Here is a 25,288-nt window from a genome sequence, read left to right as displayed (position 1 = left end):
TCAGGAGCAGAGGCCAGAAACAGTGGAAGACCTGTGGCCTCAGAGAGGCCAGGAGAAGGGGTCTGAGAGAAGGCAGGTGGTCTGGAGTCTCCCTGCTTCCCCGACACAGACCAAGGCATCTCGGCATTCAAGGGAGAAAAAATAGACTTTATTTACAAGTAATAACATTTAGAAAAGATCCATCTCTGGCCCTTAAAAACCTTCCCATCACTCCAAATCCCACCCAGGAGGGTGGGCAATGGGAGCTGCCACTGAGGGCTGCCCCCCACCCCCCCGAGGTGCAGGGCCCTTCTCCTGGAAAAGAGCATCCTGTGGGCAACTGGGTCCTTGGGTGGATGGATGCACCTGGGGGTGGGGTGCTCCCACTAGGTCAGTGCCCAGTCCTGGACTTCAAGAGCAAGGGCCCTCGCGAGGCCCAGCGGCCAGGAGCAGCAGGGGCCAGGGCCTGCTCCTCCAATGGTCCCTTCTAGATCCAGAGGCTGGGAGGACTGGCTAGGCCCAAGGACCCAGCCACACAAAGCCAGCCTCAAATCTGGTTATGATGGAGAAGTGACTTTACTCTAGGAAAACATCAGGAGGCAAGGCAGGGAGAAGTGCCCAGGCTCTGGGCCACTCTTGAGGACACCGTTCACCTGGGGATGGTCCGGGTCCCGGCCAGGGTGTGGGCAGGCGTCACTGTCTCGAGGATTTGGGCCACTGTTGGCCTGGGAGCTGAGAGAAGGCACTGAAAGGGACAGAAGGAGAAGGGCCAGGCGAGGGCAGCATCAGGAACACGGGCGGGGCCGCTCACTGGCACTGGCTCTTCAGTGCTTCGCCTGGAAGAGAGAGACAGCTGCTCAGCGCCAGCCTGTGCCCCCTCCCGCTCCCACACGCCCAGACTAGGGTGGTCTTGCTGCAGCCCTGGACGCATCTACCGCAGGTTTGCAGGGGCTGGTTTCACCTGAGCAGCTCTGAGTGTTTTACTCTCTGCTTTCCTCGAGGAGCAGCAGCTAACCAGAGGGGAGCACCTGCTCTCAGCCCTTGCCCTCCAGGGACCTACTCGGAGCCCTGGGGTGGCTGAGTGGGGGTCGTCACCCATGCTCCTTACTGGGTTTCTAGGAGCCGAACCCTCCCCCTTCCCGGTCAGTGCCCACACCTTGCCCTTTGCCCGGGGGGTGGTGGCAGCGGCGCTGGCAGCAGCAGTGGCAGCGCTGGCTGCAGTGGTGGCGATGCGCGGAGAGCGGCGGGTCCCACTGCGGGGGTTGGGTGAGGCTTTGGAGGGGGCTTTCTTGGAGGCTGCCTTCCGCAGAAGGCTGTTTCCAAGCTTCTTGGGTGTGTTGAGGATGCTGAAGGCCATAGACTGGCGGCGGTCAGCCTGTTGGGAAGGGCTGTCAAACTGGGGGCACCACTGGCCACACAGTTGCTCTAGGGCTCAGCGGGCTGGGCCCCTCCAGGTTCTCCCTTCAACCCCCGGCTAACCTGTTTAACAGCTGGAACTGCCTTCTTCTGGGCCTCGGTACTGCTGTGTCTGCGCCCTTCGTGTCGGTCCCGGGGGGTCATGGGGCGCGGGAAACATGTGGTGGCCTTCTTTGACTATGGGGAAGAGGACGGTTAGGTCCACAGCACACGAGGCAAGTGGACCGTGTCCAGCCAGCACCTGCCTCCCTCCTGCACCAGAAGACTCCCTGCTAATAGACTCGCAAACATGGCAGCCACTAGAGATGACCAAAGTCCAAGTCACCCACCTCGGGTGTGCCGGGGCCCTGGTGGGTCTCTGAGGAAACCCGCTTGCGCTGCTGCCGTGTGGTAATGCCAGCGCCCTCAGCTATCTGGGTTGGCTGCATGCTGGCTCGGCGCAGGGTCTCCCGGGGGTCGCCGGTTTTTATCTCCTCATCTGTGATGGCAGGCAGGCTCAGGGAGGGCTGTGTGGGGTAAAAGAAGTGGTCGGTAGACCTGAGCTGTTTGGAAATGGAGCAGGACCGCCCTAGAACTCCTCACTGGCCAGGCATTTGGAGCCTTCCTATTGCAAACGGCTCCCGTCCTGTTGTCTTCCTGCCTATGCCATGCACCAGAGCCACAGGAGCCGTCCCTAGAGACCTCTGCCAACTCCGGACCTCCACAGAACCTCCTCCTGAGTTCCTCTCTGCCTGCTAGTTGACCAGAAGCAGGTCCCCCTCCTCGGCAGGCTAGGAAACGGGAGGGAGGTCCAGGAGGAAGAGGGAAGCCAGCAGGGGCGGGTCCCTGTCAGGGAACCCAAGAGCTCACCCTGGACTCAAGGGGGTAGCAGGTCTTCAGGTGCGGTGGGCATACTCGGTTGCGCTGCTGCAGCTCTGCAATGCGGTTCCAGTCATCCAGCTGTTCGGGCTCGTCCTGGCAGGTGCCCACATAGAAGCTGTTCCTGCCTGTGCGGGGCCAGGGAGACAGCAACAAGCAGGGCTGCAAGGCCAGCACGAGAGGGTGGAGGCAGCACCCCGCCGGCCTTGGTACCACCACTCCGTCCCTCCTAGCCCTTGAACTCCAGCACCCCAGGGTCCTGCTCTGCTCCATGCTGCAGCTACGGGCACGAGGCCCACAACCATCTCTTCCCTGGGGACTGGCTCCCTGCCTCCTCCCTGGGGTCCCATGCAGAGGTTGTGACACCAAAAGAAACTATTGGAGGACCAGGAATCCATACCCCAGAGCACTCCCTGAAGGCAAGAGCCTCAGAAAGGAATCTGAAGATAGATCCCTGGCAGTCTGGCCCCCCTGGCAGCCCCTCCCCACCTGAGAAGGGGCCTGGAGCACTCCTGTGCAGGGAATCCCCCGCCCCTCATGCAGCGTTTGGCTGAGAATGACATCAGCCTTACTGCCTAGCACAGCCCCTGGGTGAACAACAGGTAGGGAGGAGAGGGGTGAGGTGCTGGATCGCAGCTTGTCCTTTGGCTGTGTCGGGATCTGTCTCCAGTTTCATGTTTGGGTGTCAGGCCCCCACAGTCCCCTACCTGGAGGGGCCCCACTGGACATCCCGGCCTGGGAACGGCGAGCGGAGCTGCGAGTGGTGGGCCGGTAGCCAGGCAGGCTGAATAGAGTGGAGTTGCCATCGTCGGGAGAGCCCAGGCGGGCTAGAGACTGGGTGGAGGAGGCGGCCCTCAGGCCTGCCTGGGAAGTGGGGGCTGACTGTGTGCTGTAGAAGGAGGCGTTGGCACTGTCTGGATCCTCCACGTCCAGCTTCTGGAAGAGAAGACGCACCTGCTGCAGTGGGGCTGGGCCCTGATGTCCTGGGACATCCCTGGTGGTCCACCAGCTAAGACTGAACCCAATGCAGGGGGGTTTGATCCCTGGTTAGGGAATTAGATCCTACATGCCACAACTAAGACCCGCCACCAAGCATAGCCAAATACATCAACATTTTTTTTAAAAGCCTCCCATTTCCTTTCCCGAAGCGCCTCAGATCCCATGGCTGCCCATGTCCACACTGCTTTGCACAGGGTTCTCAGCTGCCCATCTGCAAGAAATGGGCCTTCTTAATCCCACACAAGGTGCTGAGACTGTCAGGACTCCTGCCCATTGTTCGTTGAGTCTGTTAACAATGCTCTGAGGGAGGGTGGGCCGAGTGCCTCAGGCTGTCTTAGAAGTGAGGTACATGGGCGTGAAAGGACTGGCCTGAGGGTCACAGAGCAGGGTACAGAGCTGGGGCTGGACTCCGCGGCTCCTGAGTACATCAGGCTTGTCCCACAGGTCCCTCGGACCAAGCGCACCAGGGGACCATCTTTTAGAACTTGGTTTCTTGGTAGCTGAAGTGCTCCCCTCCTCTCTTCCCCAACCTCCTTGGGATGTGGAAACAAGGACCAGAGCCCCAGGCAGGTAGGCAGCCCCCTGGGCAGCACAACATATCTGTCACCCAGCATGCGTGCTGGGAGGCATGGGCTGGGCAGCTTCTCTGCATTGTCCCCTTGAGCCTGCACAGGGTCGCTACTGTACACAGAGAGCACGGCAGCCTGTCAGTGGACAGGCAGCCGAGGCCAGCCTGGCCCCTTTCTACGGGAGGCCAAAGCAAGTCACCGCTCTGCTGCTCTCGTCTGTGGGTGTCTGGAGGCGGTTTTGGAGACCTGATGGAGAAAGGCCCTGGAGAGGAAGCAACCGGTGCTGTCCTACAGCCCCATTCCCAGCAGCCTGACCTTGGTCATGGTGATGTTGATGATCTGCGTGGTGCGCCTACGAGCGGAGCGGGTCTTCCGGCTTGAGTCCAGGGAGATGTCCCCCAGGGAGTCCAGGCTGCTCTCCAGGGGGGCCTGACCCCGAGCAGGGATGGGCGTGAAGTAGAGGCTCTCCAGGGACTCCACTTTGGGGGGCAGACGCTGGGAGATGGGGGAGGCTGGCTCTCCGGGGATGCTGGTGCCGTCTGGCTGGGTGCGAGGCAACTTGCTGTGGGGAAAAGGCTGCTGAGGTGCCATTCCTGGGGCTAGACCACATTTTGTCCATCCCGTTCCAGTGACATTTATAACAAGACCACCAGGTCAAGCACCCCACCCTCTGATTTTTCAGAGGTACCAAGACGAGTCCTTGACTGGGACCCTGCCTTCCATCTGCTCCGTTGTTGGTGAGCCCACTCACCCCACGGTGCCCTGAGCTCCTCAATACAGGCAACTCCCAGACCCTGCTCCCCAGACCCTCCCAGACACAGCCCCAGACTGCCCCTCTGGACTCCACAACAACATGTCCCAAACTAAGTCCACTGTCTGTTCCTCCTCTGTTTCCTATTATAGCCAACACGAAGCTGGGGGGAGCAACCTCCAGCCAGCCTCCATCTCTTCCCTTTCCTGCCAAATCCAAGAGCCCCCTAACCACACCCAACTCCTCTCCTTTCCTGTCTACCTCGTCCCCTCTCGCCTTGACTACAACAGCCTCTGAGAGACACACGGTGGTGACAAGCTAGGACTCAAGCCAGGCTGCCTGGGGTCAAGCCTAGCCCTGCCACTGTGGGACCCCAGGCTGCCCCAGTTTCCTCTGTGAAAGGAGATAATCATAGACTCTACCTCAGAGTTGTTATGGGATAAATGAATTCATATTTCTCAGGTGTATGTAACACTATCTCTGGCACATATAAAGTGTTTAACATAAAAATACATTTATTGATCTCATTAAAGTCTCAGTTTTCCCTATCAGGATAGGTAGGCTAAGAATGCAAAACTGACCATGTGCTCAACTGCAAACCCTTCTGAGGCCCCTCAGTGCCTTCAGGATCAGGTCTAAACCCCAGCCTCCTTCAGTTGGGGGGGGGTCCAGCCTGCCCTCAGGGGCCTGGGCCCAACCCTCCCCACTTCACTGTCCAGCCAGGCTCCTTCTCGACCTCCTTTGCTGTTATCACTCTTCTCTGTCCATGGGACACACACCTATAGTTTCTTTCAAGACTCAAGAGAAGGAGTGACAGCCTCCATGAAGCCTCTTCTGACCACTCATTACTTCTCATTCCCGCTATGCTACATGCAAGCATCTAGCTTAATACCTCTAATACATACTCCTCCTCTAAGAACAAGCTTCCAGAGGGCAAAGGGTTCCCATCTTCCTCTCTGATAGCCCCAGTGCCCAGGAATGGCACCTCAGCAGCCTTTTCCCCACAGGAGGCTGCCTGATCACAGTGGGCGGACAACAGACAGGGAGGAAGGGTGCCCCCTGACCTGGTGACAGAGAGAGGGGTCCCCTCCTCGCAGCTCAGATCCAGGCTGTCAATACTCAAGTCCAGCTGAGACTTAGCCTGGGGCTCCCGGCTCTTCAAGGCATCAGTCGCCACCTGGAACTTGCCCAGGTCCCGAAGCTGCTGGTCGGCATGGGCAACCTGGGGAAGGGGGCGGAGAGAGAGTGAAGGCAGGCCTCAGCAGGGTGGCTGCAGAGAGGAGGGCACTGGAGGCCAGTGTGCCGGCACGGCCAGAGCCTCACCTGTGCCTCCAGGCTGCGCACCTGGGCCGTGAGGTGGCGGCAGGTCTGCTCGGCTTCCTTGGTCTTCAGCCCGGCCTGCTGCAGCTCCCGGCCCAGCCGATCCACTTCTGCCCTCAGCTCCTTGTTCTCTGTCTGCAGCTGCTCCAGGCCTCGCAGCTGCTCCTGCAGCTCTTGGTTCTGCTGCTTCTTGGCATCATAATGAGTCTTGGCCTTCTCCATCTGGGTGGGTGGAAGGGCGAGTGGGTGGTGGGGTCTGAGAAGTGGGGGGCGCCGGGGCTGGGGCTGGGGCCGGGCTCCTCACCTGTAGCTTGTAGTGCTCAGCCGCCTGCTCCTTCTGGCTCAGCTGGGCCTGCAGCTCACTCAGCTGGGCCTGGAGGCGCTGGACCTCCTGCTGGCTCTCACCGCCCTGGGCCTGCACGAGGAGAGAAGCTGATGACCGCTGGCCTCTTTGGCTCACCCAAATCCACCGACCCCTAACCTCCTGGGCTCCACGGTGTTTACAGATTCCTGCATGTTCTCTGAGGACACACAACAGGCCTCTGGGCCCCTCCCAGCTCCAGCCTAAGCACCACACCCCCCTCAGAGTCCAGATGCTGTAGGAGCTTTTCCTGTCCAGACAATGCCCTTTCTGGAAGAGTTCTGGCAGCCTGCCTTTGCCCTGACACCAGGCACATGCTACCTCACCCTCCCTCCATGAGGACACAGTCTCCCGGGAGGAAAGGCACGGACCCCCAGGAACATCAGGGGTCTAGGCACAGGCATGTGTGCTGAGGACACGAGAACTCATTTCTCCTCAAAACCACTCTGGGAACTAACTTCAGCTCTGCTTCACAGATGAAGAAACTGAGTGCAGAGCCTGAAAGCACACTGGCCACGGGGACTGAGCAGCAGAGTAAGATCTGCGCCTCTGCCCACCTGACTCCGAAGCGGGTGTGGGCTCAGTTATGCTGCAGGCGCCACCTCCCAGACAGACCACAGACTCCTTGGGCGCAGGATCTGTCTGTCCTTGGCGGCTTCTCTGTCCACCCGCAATCTGCGCCAGCAAGTACTAAGTCTGTAGCAGGCACTGGCCAGGGCCACCCAGCCTTCCCTCCTCACCCCTCGGCACCAGGAAGGCCCCTGAGAGGAGTGTACTCCGCCTGTGTCAGCATGACTGTGACACGGTGTAGAGCACAGGGCAGTGAGCTGGGCAAACAGCTCTGAGCTCCCACCAACTCCTGTGACCCTCCTGGGGCCACTGGGGCCAAGTTCCTTTGCCCTTAACTAAAAGCTGTGAAGCCTGGAGTTGCAAAAAAGCAAACATTAAACCAAAGAAGGTGATACCACGGAAAGCATTAAGAATATTCAGTTGCACTGTAGTACTAAATGTCACTAATGCTCATTCCCTGAGATTAAACAGCACAACCCAACTGAAGCCTCTGCAGTGCTGTAAATGTTCTGATCTGCCCTGTCCAGTATGGTAGCCACTAGCCACACATGGCTACTGAGCTGTGGAAACGTGGCTAGCGCAACTGAGAAACTGGATTTTTTTACTTAAATAACCACACATGGCTAGTGGCTACTGCAGCAGACAGTGAAGGTCTGCGGGTTGCGAGCCACTCTGGTCACTCAGATCGCAGAGGCACAGGCAGGGCTCCTGAGGCTGCCAGGCCCCAGGGTGCCCCAGCCGGGGCTTAGCGCTTCCCTCCCTGCTCCCCTGAGCCGATGGAGGGCAGGCCCATCCCCTGCTGTCCCACCTTCAGCTTCTGCTGCTGCGCCTTGCTGGCTTGCTCATGGTCAGCTAGCTTCTTGCTCAGTTCTTCCACCTGAGGCAGGGAGGCAAGAGGAGAGAGACTCAGGGGGCCTTCCGCTGAAGGTCCAAATTATGGGGTTTCCCCAGGCCAGTCCCCAGTGTCCCTGTAAGAAACTCAGGGCCACCCTGGCTGGTGGGCAGGACCTGAGTGACATGACCCAACGCAAGTGCTGTCAGAGCCACCTGCCCGCGCTTGCCTCCACGCTCTGCTTCAGAGATAGGCAGCAGGGTCACTCGGGAGCTGACACCCCACCACAACTTACTGCCGCCGTTCCCAGCCCCAACCTTCCCACGGCGGGACAGGAGCAGGGCACCCATTCTAAAACGCCAGCAGACACGCTCGATGACTACACCCCCCAACCCCTACCGCAAGAAACTGCCAGAGCAAAAGCCCCACTGCTCGGACCTCTCCCCGACATCCACAGGCCATCAGGGCTGGCGCTAGTGGTGTGGTGGCTGTGATTAGCACTGGGTCAGGCAGCTGGAAGACGAGAGCAGGGCAGCACACGTATTTCACGCCCACCCCACCCCCACAGAGAGGAAGGGCTCAGGGAGGAAGGGGATGAGAGGGCGCATGGCAGCCACAGACGCTCCTGGCTCCCCTGGGCTTTCTGGGAGCTCAAGCACGATCAGTAAAGGCAAAAGGCTGGAGCTCCATTGCTAACTGTTTGCTCTTCTGTCCGATCTTCCCCATCATCTCAGGCTCCCTGGAGGAGGGGATGTGAGGAGAGGAGGGCCCACCTCCTCAGCAGGCCCCAGATGATGGGGTAGGAAAGGGAGTGGAGGAAGGGGGCGCCCACTAAATGCCAGTTTGATAGCTTTGATGTCTAGGGCAGCATAGAAACCCTGGTGAGGGCGAGGCAGTCAGACCTCACCTCCTCTCAACCTTGGCCCTCTTGCTCCCAAACATCTCTATCTTATGCTGGGGGTTAAAAACCCCAGAAGGTGATGGGCAAGCGTTCTGAGCTCACGGCCCTGCTAATCTGTGGGGGCCGTCTGGCACATCACCTTTCTAGCTTCTGCAAGAAAGAAGGGAGCTATGCCACACCAGGCCTGTGGCCAAACTTCGAGTCCCCACAGATGAGTACCCAAACTGGGAGCAGGACTTGAAGGTCTGGGAGTCCCAAGGGCAGGCTGTCTCTGGACCTGGTACGGGAAAGACGAAGCCTGCCCTACCCCTCGTCCCTGACAGACGATGAGAATACAGACGGGTGGAGAGGCCGACCTGGGATGGGTGGGGCGAGGCCTGAAAGGGCCCAGCACACCGCACTCCGGGACGGCCTGGGTTCCACGGCATGACCCTGCCCCTTCACAAACAGTTCACAACAGGAGCCCACGGAGGCAAGCTGCAGCCGGGGTCATGCACCGAGACCAGTCACCGCTTAAGCAGCCAGCATTTATCGAGGACCTCAGGCATTACCTGTTTAGTCTGCTCTCTCTGAAATAACTCTAGCTGCTCCACCTGCACATGGGGGAGCAACGGAGACAGCGTGAGATGGGGGTCCAAAAGGCACCCGCCCTGCTCCCAGGCTGACCTCACCGAGGCTCTAATCTGCCCCCAAGGAACTAGACGTCTAGCAGCCTCTTTAAATGCCATCTTGGCTCATTGGAGGCCCCGGTGGCTCTTGGGGCCTCCACTGTAAGTATGCTTCCTCATGACAGAGCGCCTCAAAAGGCTGATGGCTCTCACAGCCTGCCTCACCAGAGACAGAGCCTTCGGGGAAGGGGAGGCTACTGAGAGTTTCTTTAGGCCAGCAGGGGCCACAGACGACCTGTACTAGCAGCCACCTCTCCTCCTGCCACCGACACTCTGGCATCACATGGGGATCAGAGGCCAGGGAATGTAGAGGGACAACGTCTCTGCCTCTCAGGTCTGCCCTTCGGGGGTGTGGCTGAGCCAGGGCCTCACCTGGGCAGTGAGTTTCTGCCTCTCCTCCTGGAAACGCTGCCTCTCCTCCAGGACCTTGGCCTTGGCACCCTCGTACTTGGCGGTCATCACCTCCAGCTCCCGGGCAGTGCTCTGCACTTCCCGCTGCATCTCAGCCAGACGGGTCTCAGCGTCAGCGCGCACAGCTGCCAGCTCCTGGCTGTACTTCTCGCGGGCCTGGTCCAGCTCCACTTCCAGAAACTGCCGGCCGAGGCTGGCCCGCTCGCCCAGCCCGCGGTTCTCCTCCGCCAACAGGCCGTGAGCCTTCTTCAGCATGCTCAGTTGCTCCGCGTAGCTGGCCTTCTCCGCTCGCAGCTGCTGGGCCATGCGCTCCTGCTCTGCCACCTTCTGCCGCAGAGGCAGCAGCTCCCCGAGCTCGCGCTGGGCCCGCAGCAGCTCTGCTCGCAGCCCGCCAGCCGCCTGCTTGCTCTGCTCCAGCTCCTCCCGGTGGCGCTTCTCGGCAGCAGCCTGCTCAGCCTGCAGCTGCTGGCACAGGTGCTTGACGGGCAGCAGCTCGCTCGCCAGGGCCTGTGTGCTGGTGTGCTCCAGCTGCAGGGCCGAGAGGGCTTGCTCCTTCTGAAAGAACTTCTCCTGCCAGGCCTTTAACTCTTGGCCCAGCTCCTCTGCTCGCTCCGCCTGCGATGCCAGCTCCTGCCGCAGGCTCTCAGAAGCCACCCGCTGCTTCTCAGCCTCCTCCCGGAGGGTCTGGACCTCCTCGCGCAGAGCGGAGCTGCGTTCCGCAGCCCTGGCGCTGCTGCTGGCGGTCTCCGCCTGGAGCAGGCGCAGCCGCTCTTCCAGCTTCTGACTCTTCTCTGACTCAGCGACCACCAGCCGCTTCAGCTCCTTGCTCTCGCCCTCCTTCTCCAGCACCTGGCGGTTCAGGATGGACACCTCCTCCTCCAAGCTGCTGATGAGGCTGTTTTTCCTCTCCGCCTCCTGCTGACCCCGGGCCACCTGGGCCTTCCACTCGTCCTCGGCCTTGCTGTGCTCCTGGGCCTTGGCACGGAGGGTGGCCAACTCCCTCTGGGTTGAGGCTAAGGCGTCCTGACTGCTCCCCAGCTCCTGGGCCTTCTGCTCTAACTGGCCCTGCAGAGTCTTCAGAGTACTGGCCTGCTCCACGTGGGCAGCGCGCTCAGACTCAAGGCTTTGCTCCAGGCTGGAGGCCTTCTCCTGGTGCTCACGGGCCTGCTGTTCCAGCCGGCTCACCTCTGCCTGCAGGGCCTGCAGTTCAGAGCCTTCTGGCTCAGTCTTTTCAGTAGCCTCGGACTGGGTTCGCAATCCACAAGCGTCTTCTCGGCTGGCTGTCCCAAGAGACTGCGGGCGCCCCTCCTCTTTCTTGGCCAGCTGTTCTTTCAGTCGCTCCACAGTTTGCTGAAGCTCCTTCAGTACTGCCCCTTGGGCTGCCTCCTGCCCATGAAGCTTGGCCAGTTCCTGGTCCATCCCCTCCTTTTCCCTCAGGGCCTGGGCCAGTGCCTCCTGCAGGGCAGCAAACTCCACACGCTGCTCATTGAGTGCGTTCTGCAGCCGCATCTCCAGCTCCGCCTTGGCGGCCTTCTCCAGGGCAAGGTCAGCTTGGGCCCGGCCCCGCTCCTGGGTCAGCCGCGCCACCTCCCTCTCCTGTTGCCCACGCTCCTCCTGCTGCTGCCCCTGGCTCTCCATCAGCGCGGCCCGAAGCCTCTCCAGCTCGCTACCCATCTGCTCAGCCTCACGCTCCATAGCCTGCAGCGCGGCCTGCGTGCTGCAGAACGGGCGTCCCTGCTGCTCTTCCAGCCACTCCGACTCTCTGTCTCCTGCCCTGGGCGGCTCCTTGAACAGCTCTGGGGAGGCCGTCTCTGGCTGCCCACCTGCCTTGCGCACCAAGGCCTCCAGGCGGGCCACCTCCTTGCTGGTGGCCGCCATCTTCTCCTGCAGGGTGGCAAGGTCGGTGGCGAGCTGCTGGGCCCTGCCCTCCTTCTCTTGGACCTGCTGTAGGGCCCTGGCCAGGCTGGCGTGGAGCTGAGCCAGCTCGTCCTGCTGCCGGCTGATCTGGAGCTCACTGTGGGCCTCGATCCCCACCACCTTCTCCTTTGCCTCCTGCAGCTCCTGGCGGGCCTTCTCGCATTCCTCCTTCAGAGTCATCAGCTGTTCCTGGAACATGGCGCCATACTGCTCCTCCTCCTGCTGGCTGTCCTCATACCGCTCACGCCAGGTGGCCACCTCCTTGGCCAGCTGCTCACACTCATTCTCGGCCTCGCGCTGGGAGGCTACAGCCTCGGCCAGCTCCTGCCGCAGGGCTTCTGTCTGGGCCTGATGGGCCTCCCCGAGCTGCTGTAACCGGGCCTCCAGCCCCTTGCGCCCAGCTCTCTCTTCTTCCAGCTCCTTCTGTCCCTGCTCGTGCTGCTCCACCAGGCTCTGCGTCTCCGCCTCCAACCTGCAGATGCACCGCTGCTGCTCTGCCAGGGTGTCTGCAGCCCTGCGCTTCTCCTTTTCCAGGCTGCCTGTGGTGGCCTTAAGGGACTCCTCCAGGGCCCGGACCTGCTCCTGGAGCTGGGCCTTCTCCTGGGCCACTCTTTCCCACTCGGTTGTTTTCTGCTGCTCAGACCTCAACTGGGCCTTCAGCTCTGCCACCTGGGCCTGTACCTCACTCTGCTCCTGGCGGGCTGCCTCAACATGGGTATGGAGTTCCTCCACCTTCTGGCTCAGCTCCGCCTTCTCCTGCTGGGCCTGTGTCAGCGAGGACTGGGCACCATCCTGGGCTTCATGGGCGGCCCGCAGCTGCTCTTGCAGGACGTCCAACTCGGCAGCCTTCTCCTTCTCCACCGCCCCCAGCTGCTGGAGGGCTGTGTCTCTCTCCCGGAGAGCAGCCTCCCGCTCCTCGGCCACAGCAGCCAGTTGCTGGGCCTGGTCTCGCCGGGTGGCCTCCTTCTCCGTGGCGGCCTCTTCCAGCTGCCTCTCCTTCCGCTCCAGGCTGCTGCTCAGCTGCTCCACCTGCTGGCGGAGGCCCTGGGCAGCCTCTTCCTGCTGCCGGAGAGTCTGTGTGAGCTGTGCCTGCTCCGTTTGGGCCTGCTGCTTCAGGCCGGCCAGTTCCCCATCCCGCTGCTGCACAGCAGTGTTGAGGGTATCCAGCTCGGAGGTCAATGTGGCCACCTGGGTGGATAGCCGGGCCACCTGAGCCTGAGAAGCCTGCTCCAGCTCCTCCTTGGCCTGGCTGAGGTTGGACAGGGAGCCCTGCAGCTCGGCAATCAGGCCGGCCAGCTGCTGCTTTTCTCCTTCGAAGTGGCTCCGCTCGGCGAGCAGCTTGGCTTCCCGCTGGCCCCGCTCGGTCTCCAATGCTGCCACCCTGGCTTGAAGCTGGGTGTTGTCTGCAGCGAGAGTGGCTGCCTCTTGCTTGAGGGTTTCCAGCTGGTGAAATAAAGAGACAAACGGGGATCAGCACGACTCGGTGCCCTCTGCCCCTCCAGGGATTGAGGACCACCAGGAACCTGAACATGGAGAGCACGGGTCAGCAGCCACCCCAGCCCACAGGTGTCACCACTGCCCGAGTCCCTACCTGCAAGACGTCACCCAGCACCTCACCCTTCTCCTGGGGTGGGTTCTCCCGCAGCTGGGCCAAGTGTTCTTCCAGCTGTGAAAGCTTTCCCTGAAGGATTTCGTTCTTCTCTTCAAGGCATTTCTGGAAGTAAATGAGAGCCCCAGGTTAACAGAAATCAAAGAGGCACCAGCTTGCCACACAAGCCCTTGTGAGCATCAATATTATTATCCCATTACCTTGTTACCAAGATCTCCTCTGGCCCCGACCTAGGAGCAAACTGGCAGAAACGAATGGAGACCTGACTTACCAGCCCCAGTCCCAGGGCTAAATTAAGTTGGGTGACTTGCTCATTTCTTCTGAGTTTACTTGAGATTTCCTCACTGTATACCCTTCCTCGGTCATGTCTTGGCTCTCAGAGCATCCAAACACTCAGCAGCTTAAAATACCCTGTCTGAACACCAACAGCAGCAGTAGCCACAGCACCCCTGATCCCCTGCCCCCCTTCACCCCACTGTTCACTACGCAACTACAATGGGCCAGGGCCTGTCTTAATCCACCCAACAGATCCAGAGGTAGCAACTACCATCCCTACTGTTTTTACAGAGTAAGAATCCAAAGCTGACGAGTTAAGTGCCTTGTCCGGGGGCTACATGGTTACTAATACGTGGCAGAGCTGCGTTCTTAATAGCAACAATAATCTCAGCAACTTCACCTCGTACCAGACAATGTGTGTTCAGTGCTCTATATGCATTATCCTACAACAGACAATAAGGTAGCTACTAATTCTTTTTCCCATTTTAGGGAAAAGACGCTTAGAAAGAAGTAACTTGTCCAAGAGCCACACCTGTAAACAGCAGAGACAGGATATACAGGTATACTGAACCGAAGCCCATTACAGCACACTATTAAACCTTGAAGAGTAGTTAGCATAATTCCCAAAGGTCCCATAGTGAAAAGTGAAGTCGCTCAGTCATGTTCGACTCTGTGACCCCATGGACAATAGCCTACCAGGCTCCTCCATCCATGGGATTTTCCAGGCAAGAATACTGGAGTGGGTTGCCATTTCCTTCTCCGGGAGATCTTCCCAACCCAGGGACTGAACCCGGTCTCCTGCATTGGAGGCAGAAGCTTTACCATCTGAGCCACCAGGGAAGTCCAAAGGTCCCACAGAGGTAAACGACATTCAGCTTTGGGCATGTGGTCAAGGCCGCGGCCCTGACTTCCCACAGCAGAGGGCTACCTTGTCCTGCAGGGCTGTGCCGAGCTCCTTGTCCAGATGCGCCTGCTTCTGCATCCACTCCTGAGTGGCCCTGCTGTGCTCTTCTGTCAGTTCGTTGAGGGCCCCCTGGAGCTGCTGCAGGTGACTGGCAAACTCCCGCAGCTGAGACAGACAAGAGGGAACCCCCGTCACACAGGGTCAAAACTGCCAGAACCACTGCTGTCTGCCTGTTGAGCACAGGACTACTAATCAAAATTTACGGCCACCAGCCAGTCCGTCCCTGGCAGTAGCCAATTAAGGAATGAGGACACTCTCCTCAATCCTCTGGGGGAATTGTACAGACCAACTCAGCTGCACCAGGCTTCCAGGTGTGGACCAGAAACCCCAACTCTCACCTTAAAGGAAAGGTCCCCATTCTCCTCAGAAAGCTGGTTAATTCTGCGATCCATCTGGCTCTTCTCTGTCTTCAGGTCCTGGCACTGCTTCAGAGTTTCATGCAGCCGCACAGTGAGGCTGCGAGAGAGGGGGCCAGTGAGGAAAGAGCACATGGCCGCTGTGCCGGGCGCAGAAGGACAGCAGGAGAACCGTACCTCTCGTTCTTGCCACGCAGCTCCTCCAGCTCCCTGGGCTCCAGCGGACTGGCCGCCTGCTTCTCGTTGAGCTGAGCGAGGCGGTCAATGCGCTGCTGCATCATGGCTATCTGCGCATCTGCCCCGGAGGAGAGGAGAGGACTCAACCCAGGATGAGGGGAGGAGCGAGGAGGGAGGAGGAAGGGGGCAGCTGGTCCAGGGAAAGAAGGAGGGGGGCACGGATAGCACCAGCTTCCAGGGGTCAGCCAGTGGGCCCAGGGAGGAGCTCGGCTCCCGGGCCAGCAGAGGAGACAACACAGAAGGCAGAAGGGCCACACCTCAGACAAGCCCAGCACCTTCCCAGATGAAAATCCTGAATGCTGCCCGTCCACACACATCCGCCAGCGAGCCAGGTACCTACCCTTCTCGGTGAGGAGCTTGCGGTTCTCAGCCAACTCCAGCTCCAGCTCGTCTCGATTGTTTCTCTCATCTGCAAGCTGCTTCTTTAACCGCCTCATCTGGAACTGTGGGGTCTGCAAGATGTCACCCATGGGGGAGGCTGGAGAACCTGAGAGGAAGCTGCGGAAGGAGATGGCCCAGATGCCATGGTCAGAGCCCAAGACTTGAGGGTGGAAGCAACCAAAGCCGCGGGTGGGGGTCAGGGGGCTCTGTGGGTATGCGCACGGGGGCGAGGCCCAAATACCTGGGTTCTGCCTGCAGTGCTACCTCGTGCTTTATGACGTGACCTAGAGAAAGCTCCTCTTCTTTCTTCAAGTCTTAATTTCTCTATGCCTCCCCACCCCCCACAGCTGCAAAAGGAGGGCATTCTCTTTGCCTTTACAGAACTGCACTAAGGGATTTTAGCCTAGTCTTCAAGAAAGCAAGAAATCCCATAAACAAGGACCAGTCTTTGACAGGCCTTTTGCCCAGGACAGATCCCAACCAAGTCCCCCACTGATCCTGACATAGGGGAGGACGTCACAGGTCTGTAAGATACTCCAAGCTCTCTGATGACTCAGGGGCTGGTCAACAGTTTGGCCCCTTGGAGGCAGGGATCCGAGCGCTGGGTGTCGAGGGCCTCCCATCCTGGGAGAAGAGGCACAGCACATACTTGTTCCCGCTGGAAGAGGCAACTTTCTGTAGCTCTAGGAAGTGAACCTCCCTCTTGGCCTGGTGGCTGGGTGGAGAGAGCTCTTCAGAGATGGTGCTGGAACGAGGGGAAGGGACAGGAGCTGGAGTGGAAGGAGCAGACAAGCCACAGAGAGGTCAGTAAGAGGTGGACAGATTTGCATCTTTATGCTATTTGAGAACTTGCCTTAGTGGGGATGAATCCAGACACTTATATGTCAGCTGCAGAAGAAGGCTGGGCAGAGCTTGAAGCCTGGGGTCTGGGTTATCCAGCAGTCAGTGCCCTAAGCCAATGTACAGGGCTTCCCTGCCCAGACTCTGTACTCAAGAGACCGGACCAAGCGCTCACGCTTTTCCCCTCAAGCCAACCCTGAGCAGACTCCTCTCAGTCCCAGTGGCCTCTCAAGTCAGAACCAGCAGCCTCCTCACTGAAACCCTCATTCTGAAATCGTGCACTGCCAGCATGACTTCTTTCTCAAAATCTCCTCTTTTCTTGGCTCTCATGGCGACCTTCACAAGGCCCTCCTGCCTCTAACACCCGGGCTCCCTCTCCCGCACCCGCTCCTTCCTCTCCCACCCACCTGCCCACCAAGCCCCAGAGTTCTGATGGGGCCTGCATGCTCTGCCCACAGTACCCAAGGCCTCAGTGGCCATCCATATACCAACGTGCAAGCCCACAGCCTGGCCCAGAGCCCTCTCCTGCATTCTACACCCACATCTACAACATCTCCACCTGAAGTTGCTCACGGGGAACCTGAACACAAGGAATACCAAATCCAGGGGCTGGGTGAATGTGCCGAGACCTGCCACCAGACACCTGTCGTCGTTAGATGGCTCTTCCCAACAGGCAGCACTCTCACTCTTGACTGTACTTCCAGCAAGATGCCTGGTAGATTCAATACCTCCCTGTTCTAGCACTTTTTTCTCATCATATATTCTGGTTTATGTATCTGCCTTCCCACCTAGAACACGAACAATATGTAAGGAATAACAGTCTTCTAAAACTGTGTACTTCCAGCTTGTAAGTCAAGAGTAATGACTGTTTAAACAATAAAAAACAAAACAAGATGTACATGTGGGTAGTGGGGTAAACCAGGAGAACTGACAGCAGACATGATCACTTACAAATGTCCTGCTGAGCTGCTGCCAGGCACAAGGAGGAGCTCTGTGGAAACTGGGATGAAGGCAACATGGCCAGAAGTCATGTCACTCCATGTTCCACACGTTTCCTAAGCACCTACTCAGCGCCCTGTGTGGGGACAAACCCCCAGAACTTCCCGACAACTCAGGATCCTAGCAGTCCCCAGCTCAGAAAAGACGGGATCGTCAGGAATGGCCCCTACTTACCTTTCTGCAAGAAGCTCTCCAAGTCTTCATTTAGGTTTAGCCCATCCTCATGGTCCAGCACGAATTTGAGAATGACGGCTAACTCAGCCTGGGCCACAGACAGAGAAAGAGCATCACTGAGGTGTTCGGGAGGCCTGCAGGGATGGAGGGCACCATCCTGGAGGTGCCCTAAGAGTCTGCTGGAACCCATCCCTGCCCTCAGAGCCCCATGGTCCAGTCCCGAATGTCCCACCAAAGACATTCCACTCTACTCGTCCCCAGCCCCTCATTTCCCCCAAAGATGCACCCAGGATCAGACAGAAGTCCAACCTGACTTCACTCCTGACCATGAGATGAGAATAGGTAAGCAAAGCAACCCAGTCAGAAAGCTTTTACACAGAACTCTGTTGGCCCCTCCCAGCTGGCCCTTACCGCTGTTCTCTGTCTGAGTGAAAACACCTTTGGGGCTCATGCAGGGCTTAACCACCAGCTCAGCTGTAAAATCTTGCCTTCGCTGTCTGAATTCCAAAGCTACAGAGTTGATCTGACTTCTCTGGCCATTTTCCTTATTTCTTTAGAATTTCTTTCTACCTGGTCTATGATCAGCTTAAAGCAGAGAAAACGTTAAAGGAAGGAAGGAGCCACTTGTTCCTCCCACAGCATTACAACCCCGACCTGTGACAAGCCACAAGCTAAGTGAGTACGAAAGGGGGTGAACTCAACACTTCCACCACTACGTGCAAGGCCGCAGCTCTCCGGACACCGCCCTGCCAGTCACTGACATGGCCCGCTGGCACCCCAGCTGCTGCTGCTCTAAACAAAGCACAGCTGCTCACGCAGGAAGCAAGGACAACATCAGGACTGCACGGCAGGTAGTTCCTTCTCTAATGAAGCAGATGCACCAACTCCCCTTCACTTAGGGACCATGCAGAGGAGGGAAGAGGGGCAACCGCTCTGAGCTAGATTGTCACGATAGATAAAGACGCCCTCACTGATCCGTCCTACTAGAGGAAAGGAGGGTGAAATGGAGTGACAGTCTGTGTAAAACACCCACTTAAACATTCAGAAGCACACACAAGAAGGAAAAATAGTTTCTATGTATTATCCAAACATAGTTCACGTACAGGTACAGTTAAACACATGTACGTGAAAAGGGCCTGGACGTATATTCTTTAAAAGTCCGCAGTTACTGCTGAGAATGCCATTACCAGCAACTGTTATTTCCTTCTTTGTGCTTCTCGGTATTTTCCAGACTTTCTATACTGAATGGCTGTTACTACTGTAACATAATGTTTAAAAAGAACAATGCATGTTGTTTAGAGAAAAACAACTGGCATGGGGTGAAACATGAGCAAGCAAGCCTGCTGGGTGGGATGGACGCGCAGGGCTTACCTGAATCTTGTATTCAAACTGCTCCCAGTCCCTGAGACTCCTGGAGCTCATGGAAGAGTGGTACAGCAGCAGCATGGCCACCTAGGAGCAAGCAGGAGGGGCTGCTGAGCAGGGCTGCCTCTCTGCTCAGGCCCCAACCCCTGCCCTGTTCTGGGGACTCCGAGCTCTCCCAGAATTCAGCAGCCTCAGGCCGCTGCCCTTAACTGTATCAGGAAACACTTTTCTTCTTTTTAAAAAAATTATTTAATTGGGGGCTAATTACAATACTGTGGTGGTTTTTGCCATACGTTGACATGAATCAGCCACAGGTGTACATGTGTCACCCGTCCTGAACCCCCTCCCACCTCTCTCCCCACCCCATCCCTCTTGATCGAGGATTCAGTGCTCACTGTGCAAAAAGCCAGGAGCCAGAATCCCTGCACTCATGGAACCCAGGGTATGACACCTAAGGCATCCTTCATACGACAGCACCCAGAAACAGAAGGGGAGTGAACTGGATTGAGCTAAAAAGAAAAATATGACAACAGCCGGCTAAGGCCTGACTCTTGACAGCTGTCCAGAGAGGCCACAGTAATGGTCCAGTAAACCTCTTGGTCATTAGGATGGGCTAAAATCCTTGACTGAATCAAGCCTCAGCTAGGTGGCTGCCTAGACCTACCACCAACCTCCACAAGGCTCAGAAATAAAGCCCCCACCACTTGTGGGTTGAGAGAAGGCCCCCCCGCAGGCCCCTCTGGTGCCACCCTTTCACCCCCATCAGGTTCGTTTTCCACAGGTACCTTCGCTAGCTCCAGCTCTGAGCCCTCCATCACCTTCTGCACTGACACCAAGCATTCTGCAGAAGAGGGATGTTTTCGGTTTTCTGTAATGACAATAATATAGAAAACAAGGTGAATTTCCTAGAACCATCCCTGAGATAATCAGAACACCTCGCAGTCAGAGGAACAGAACGGCTGGTGGGGCCAGGAGACGACACGCACATTTCCACCTGAAGTTAATTCTATCCTGGGCTAGTCCAAGGACTACAGGGACAGTTCAAGGAGAAAACAGGCTGGGAATTCACAGCAGATTTGGGGCCTGACATAGCACTCACCCACCCACACACCAACTCCCCCTCAGCACCACAGAGGAAGGAGCCCAGATTCTAGGTCACTGTAGAGTCTCCTTCCAACTGAGGGTGCAGAGGAAGCCTGCCTGCAGCTGAGTCAGACCAGGGTTGGGGGGGATACCTGCTTCTTATGCTGCCAGGGGGGCTGGGCTCAATTACTAATACCCTGCTTTATCTTAATCCATCATCACCCTTCTGATAAGCCTCTTGAGTTGGGGATGGCAGAGAGCGCCTGGATCAAAGGTGAGAACTGTGTCCACAGCCTTATGGGGGAGGGGCTGACAAGCACTGCGCTGGAAGCTCTGACTGCCCGTGTGCTCAGCTGTTCAGGTGCCCCTGACTCTTTCTGACCCTGTGGACTGTAGCCCGCAGGTTCTTCTGTACATGGGATTCTGCAGGCGAGAATACTGGAGTGGTTGCTATGCATTCCTCCAGGGGATCTTCCCAACGCAGGGATCAAACCTGCATCTCTTATGTCTCACTGCATTGGCAGGGAGTTTCTTTACTGCTGGCACCACCTGGGAAGCCCACTAGAAGCTTTGCATGTATCTTTATTTACTCTGCACGTCAATCTTAAGAGCAATTATTAATCATCTTCATTTTATAGACAGGGAACCCATGTCTAGAAAGGTCACACGAACAGTGGAACAGAAGGGCAAGATCTCTCTCTTGCCCTGCCTGTGCCCCTATACCTATGACTTACGCAATTAATTTAGGGTTACCATGGCAAACTGTTCTCCCAGCAAGGGGAAGAAGGTAACATGGATCTTTCTGTCTCCTTGCAGCGGAAGGAATGGGAACCCAAGGTAATGAGTCCCCAGAATCAACCCCCTGCTCTACCTGGATCCCAGACTCATACTCTGGGACTGTAGTGATACTCTCCCCCAACTGGTGCAGGCCAGACTCAGAGAAGCCACCCTGGCCATACTCATCTCGGTGGCACACAGTGGGCGGCCTCAAGCCTCTGCCCCTCCCGACACCTGAGACCTGGTTCTTCTGGCTGCCCGAGCCCCAGGAAGCAGCTCCTTCCCAGCCAGGAAGAAAGGCGCTTACTCTGCAGAAAACTGCACACAAACTCCAGTCTCTCGGCACCGGCCGCTGCAGGATTTGCTGCCCCTCATCAGTGCCAAGGCTAGAAAAAGAACACGTGTTAGAACCAGAGTACTTGGCCAGCCTTCCCTCCTGGCTACTGCATTACCTACCACCTTCCCATCCCTTCAGGCTGGGTCTCTGTTGGATCTGATGGAGAGCCAGGCCAGGCGCTGGAAGCAGGGGAGAAGACACCATTTACCCAGAAGGAACTGTGTGGTGGCTGAGAAGTGGGGACTTGAGGCCTGAGGCCCTCCTGGAAAAGACGGCACTCTGCCACCCTATTTGTGAATATGGAAAAGCTCTGTGGGAAGCAGGCCGAGAAGTGATGGAGGAGCACAGATGAAGGGGAAGTTGGGGTCAATAGTCCGGAAGGACTCAGTGTAAAAGGTCAGGACGCCTGGGAACACGTGACAAGAGGACAAGTGCGGGTGCACTATGTGTGCGGCTAGAGTGAGAGGACTATGGAAACAGGAAATCAGATCCAAGAACTGACAGAGCAGATGGGAACAAGGCTCTCAAGTGGCCCGGCAAAGTTCAGCACTCACGAGGCTGAAGGCTGAGGTGGCCTCTGAGGGGCCAGGCCAAGGGACGATCACTCTTGATCTGTGACCTTCGCCACGCTGGTTTAAGTGGAAAGGCGAGCGAAGTGTGAAGAGCAAGGACGGCAGGGAGCAGCAGGGGGCGCTCTCATACAGGCCTGGCCCCAGCCCTTTTGGCTAAATGCAGTTTCATTTTCAGAAGTGACTACCCTCATTTAGACGTTAGAAAGCTGACTTTTCAATCGAGGCTACAGATGAAGATACTGATTAAAAGGCCTCCTGTTATTCAGATCCCACATCTCCAGGTTTCAATCAACTTTCCAGAGGGCAGGGCAGACTTGAGAATCCCCCTGCAAAGCACAGAAGCATCCCAGCCAAGACTGGGAGTTACTCTGTCCAGCTCCAGAGTGATTACAAAGGCTTCTTCCAAGGGAAGCCCCACAAGCAGCACTCTGGGTAGCTGGTCTGTGATTAGGGACACCTACAAATTCCTTCAGAGATGCTAATCTCCTCAGACTCCCAAAAGAGCCATCCTCCCTACCCACCCACACTGTGGAATGTTGTGACTCTTTCTTTGCCTCATCACAGAGTAGTAATTTACCTAAGTGTATTCCATTTGATAAAAAAAATAAACATGGTACTTCGGTTAAATGTTTGAGAAATACTGGGTTAAACCCAACTGAACATTTTCTAAAGAAGAAGGCATAATACGCATTATTTCCTAAACATATCTGACCACAAAACCCATTTTTTTACCACTGAGCCCCTGATATAGCACAGTTGCAAGGAACATGCTTTGGAGAACGCTGGTCCTGGGGAAACACAGCCCATCCTTTAAGAAAACTGCATTCAAGTCTCATCTCTGGCAGGAAGCCAAACAGAACCACTGCTAGTCATGTCTCCCCCTCCTTTTCAGGCATTCCTACAACACTCACAGACCCATGCACATCATTTATAAGTGACCACTCTGTGTGAGCTGAAAGGTAGGAATACAGCAGGTGCTGAGTACGTATGGGCTGACTGACCGATGAGGAATGCTTTTAACTGGGATGAGGAGAGATCAACATCAGTAAGGCAAATATCAGGGCTTTAAGTTTTCTGGGAAAATGCCTCCACTGAACTTTGATTTGCAGATATCAAAGAGATGGGATAGCCTATTTCGTTCAGGCTATTCACACACAGTCCATTCTGAAGGAGATCAGCCCTGGGATTTCTTTGGAAGGAATGATGCTAAAGCTGAAACTCCAGTACTTTGGCCACCTCATGCGAAGAGTTAACTCATTGGAAGACTCTGATGCTGGGAGGGATTGAGGGCAGGAGGAGAAGGGGACGACAGAGGATGAGATGGCTGGATGGCATCACTGACTCGATGGACGTGAATCTCAGTGAACTCCGGGAGTTGGTGATGGACAGGGAGGCCTGGCGTGCTGCAATTCATGGGGTTACAAAGAGTCGGACACAACTGAGCGACTGAACTGAACTGAATTCACACACAGAAAAATGGAGAAACTTGTCAGAGGCATTGACTCTAATGAATTTTCTGAGACAGAAAGCCAAGTGGCCAAGGAACAAGCATTTGTTCAATTCCCACAGATGCTATCCGCTGCCAACCTAGCCCTCCTCCGCTGTCTTTCCCTGAGAACCAGCTGTCTGATTTCTGTTAGCAACAGTAGGAGCATCACAAACGAATCAGCCAGAACACATTCACCAATAACGTTTTCCCATAGAAAGTTGGTCAGCATTGCCCAGTATCTGTGATCAGGGTTAACCTGGGATTTCAGTAGCACTTCCATCCAACACACACACTCACTCTCTCCCCACTGCTACTCTTCTCCCCACCTGTCTCTTCTAATCTAAAGCTCAGGCAGCACCTTAGAAAATAACTTGGAAAATGGGCATCTTGAAATTTTGACCTGCCTTATGCAAATTTCCCACTGGGTTATAAACTTACAGTGGCTAAACCAGGGATATACATCCGTACCCCTGGGCACATCTACTGCTTTTGTCATCAGGCAAGGAAATTTATCTCCTCAAAAGCAAAAGCTTGATCCACCCATGCTGCACACTATTATCTGTTACAAGTCATACCTGGCTGTCTCTCCTTTGGTGATGTTAAAATTAAATTGTAGGTTAGTTACTGCCAGCCTAATGGTTTTACTGGCCATTGATGTTAGTTGCCTAGATCTAGTGCTTTCATTAGGGTTTGCAAAATGGTTACTAGTTACATTATGAGTTACAAAATGCTGACTTACAGGTGGTGCACAACTCCATCTATGAAGTATCCTTGAAAAAAAATCTTAAGCTAAATTTAGATCTAATTACCAGTTTATAGGCAACAAGGGGAAGAACAAGTTACGCAGTACCATGATGATGCAATTAACAAAGGTCAGAATTTAGGAAAGTCTACAAGATCAAAAAAAAAAAAACAAAACAGAGTGGGGTGTAGAGGTAGAAATGAGCAAGACACAAGACTGGAGGGAAGAAATGGGCCCCTGATGAAAGCTCTGAATACCCAAACTGAAGTTTTTAGATTTCAACCTCTTGGCAATGAAGAGTTGCTGAGATCCATGAGCTGTTGAGCACACAGTTTTGAAAGCAGGATGGAGGAAGGTCTTGAGATCACACTACAGGGATACCCAGGACTAAGAATAGGTTAGAGAAGAATGAAGTCATGAGAGTCTGGTATCCAGAGGGAGAGGAAGGGATGTGAGAAATCTCCTGAAAGGACAAACTGAGAAGATGGTGACATTAGAAATCAGTGCCCAGGTGAGGGGAGAATTCAAAATGATGCTGAAATGTCCTGTGTCTGGGTAACCGGGAAAAAAAATGGTGTCCAGGAATTCCCTGGCAGTCCAGTGATCAGGGCTCAGCACTTTCACTACCAGGGCCCAGATTCTATCCCTGATCAGGACACTAAGATCCCATAATCCATGCGGTGCAACCAAAAGAAAAGAAAATGGCAGTGTCTGTACCAAAATAAGAAATACAGTGGCTTCCTTCACTAAGGCAAGTGGGCCAGTCAGAGCCAAAGGGACCTTTAAGAAATCATATTAGACATCTCATTATCAATATAAATCTCAAAAGATTAAAAAACCAAAAAAACCCACTCTAGCAAACACATCTGTCGTGGGGGCACTCAGCCCCACTAGAATATCAACTGTATTTTCATTCACTCATTTTCACCTAACAAACATTAATTAAAACTAATCACTGCAGTCCTAAGTTAGGTGTAGAGGACCTGAAGATGAATTAGACCCAGACCCTGCCTTTGACAAGTTCAGTTCTACCTTGTTTCCCTGTCAATGAGCTGCTGCCTATAAATGCAGCCAACCTGCTTCACAGAGATGCTGAATTCCAGTTCCCCCATTCTGTGTGTGGATACAACGCATACAGGTGTGTGCGTGCTCAGTCGCTCAGTCGTGTCTGACTCTTGCGATCCCATGGACTATAGCCCGCCAGGCTCCTGTCTCCATGGCATTTCCCAGGCAAGAATACTGGAGTGGGTTGCCATTTCTTCCTCCAGGAGATCTTCTTGGCCCAGGGATCGAACCTGTGTTTCCTGCATTGCAGATTATCACTGAGCCACATAGGACGCCTCAACACTTCAGATCTTGGTCTGGGGGACTCAGCATCTATTGTGCTTTCCTTTAAACTGGGAAAGTCGGTCCTCTCCACTGTCCCCCCAATTCCTTACATCATGGTTTGCCTGTACTTTTGCCCATAGCACAAAGAAGTAAAAGGTCAGTCAGTCTGCCCTTCATAATTCCTTAAAGTTGAGGGTACAGGAAAC

At 55.9% G+C, this 25,288-nt stretch overlaps 1 protein-coding gene across 1 annotated transcript in view; it reads right to left on the bottom strand.

Annotated features, from left to right (window-relative positions):
• Positions 1–126: 126 nt before the first annotated feature.
• NUMA1 (nuclear mitotic apparatus protein 1) overlaps positions 127–25,288 on the bottom strand; it is a 36,258-nt gene continuing 11,096 nt past the window's right edge. Inside the window, 24 exon segments of the mRNA XM_070383795.1 lie at positions 127–815; positions 1,136–1,354; positions 1,459–1,572; positions 1,725–1,901; positions 2,245–2,381; positions 2,961–3,189; positions 4,137–4,383; positions 5,637–5,794; positions 5,896–6,114; positions 6,197–6,307; positions 7,632–7,700; positions 9,108–9,149; positions 9,597–12,995; positions 13,144–13,266; positions 14,366–14,506; positions 14,740–14,857; positions 14,935–15,052; positions 15,335–15,492; positions 16,025–16,145; positions 17,389–17,476; positions 18,760–18,840; positions 19,539–19,621; positions 20,921–20,956; positions 20,959–20,999. Of these exon segments, the coding sequence (XP_070239896.1) occupies positions 804–815; positions 1,136–1,354; positions 1,459–1,572; positions 1,725–1,901; positions 2,245–2,381; positions 2,961–3,189; positions 4,137–4,383; positions 5,637–5,794; positions 5,896–6,114; positions 6,197–6,307; positions 7,632–7,700; positions 9,108–9,149; positions 9,597–12,995; positions 13,144–13,266; positions 14,366–14,506; positions 14,740–14,857; positions 14,935–15,052; positions 15,335–15,492; positions 16,025–16,145; positions 17,389–17,476; positions 18,760–18,840; positions 19,539–19,621; positions 20,921–20,956; positions 20,959–20,999 (6,241 nt within the window). The 3' untranslated portion in view covers positions 127–803.

Source organism: Bos mutus, chromosome 15, assembly GCF_027580195.1.
Source record: "Bos mutus isolate GX-2022 chromosome 15, NWIPB_WYAK_1.1, whole genome shotgun sequence".
Lineage (NCBI taxonomy): Eukaryota > Metazoa > Chordata > Mammalia > Artiodactyla > Bovidae > Bos > Bos mutus.
This window is presented reverse-complemented; position numbering and strand designations above follow the sequence as displayed.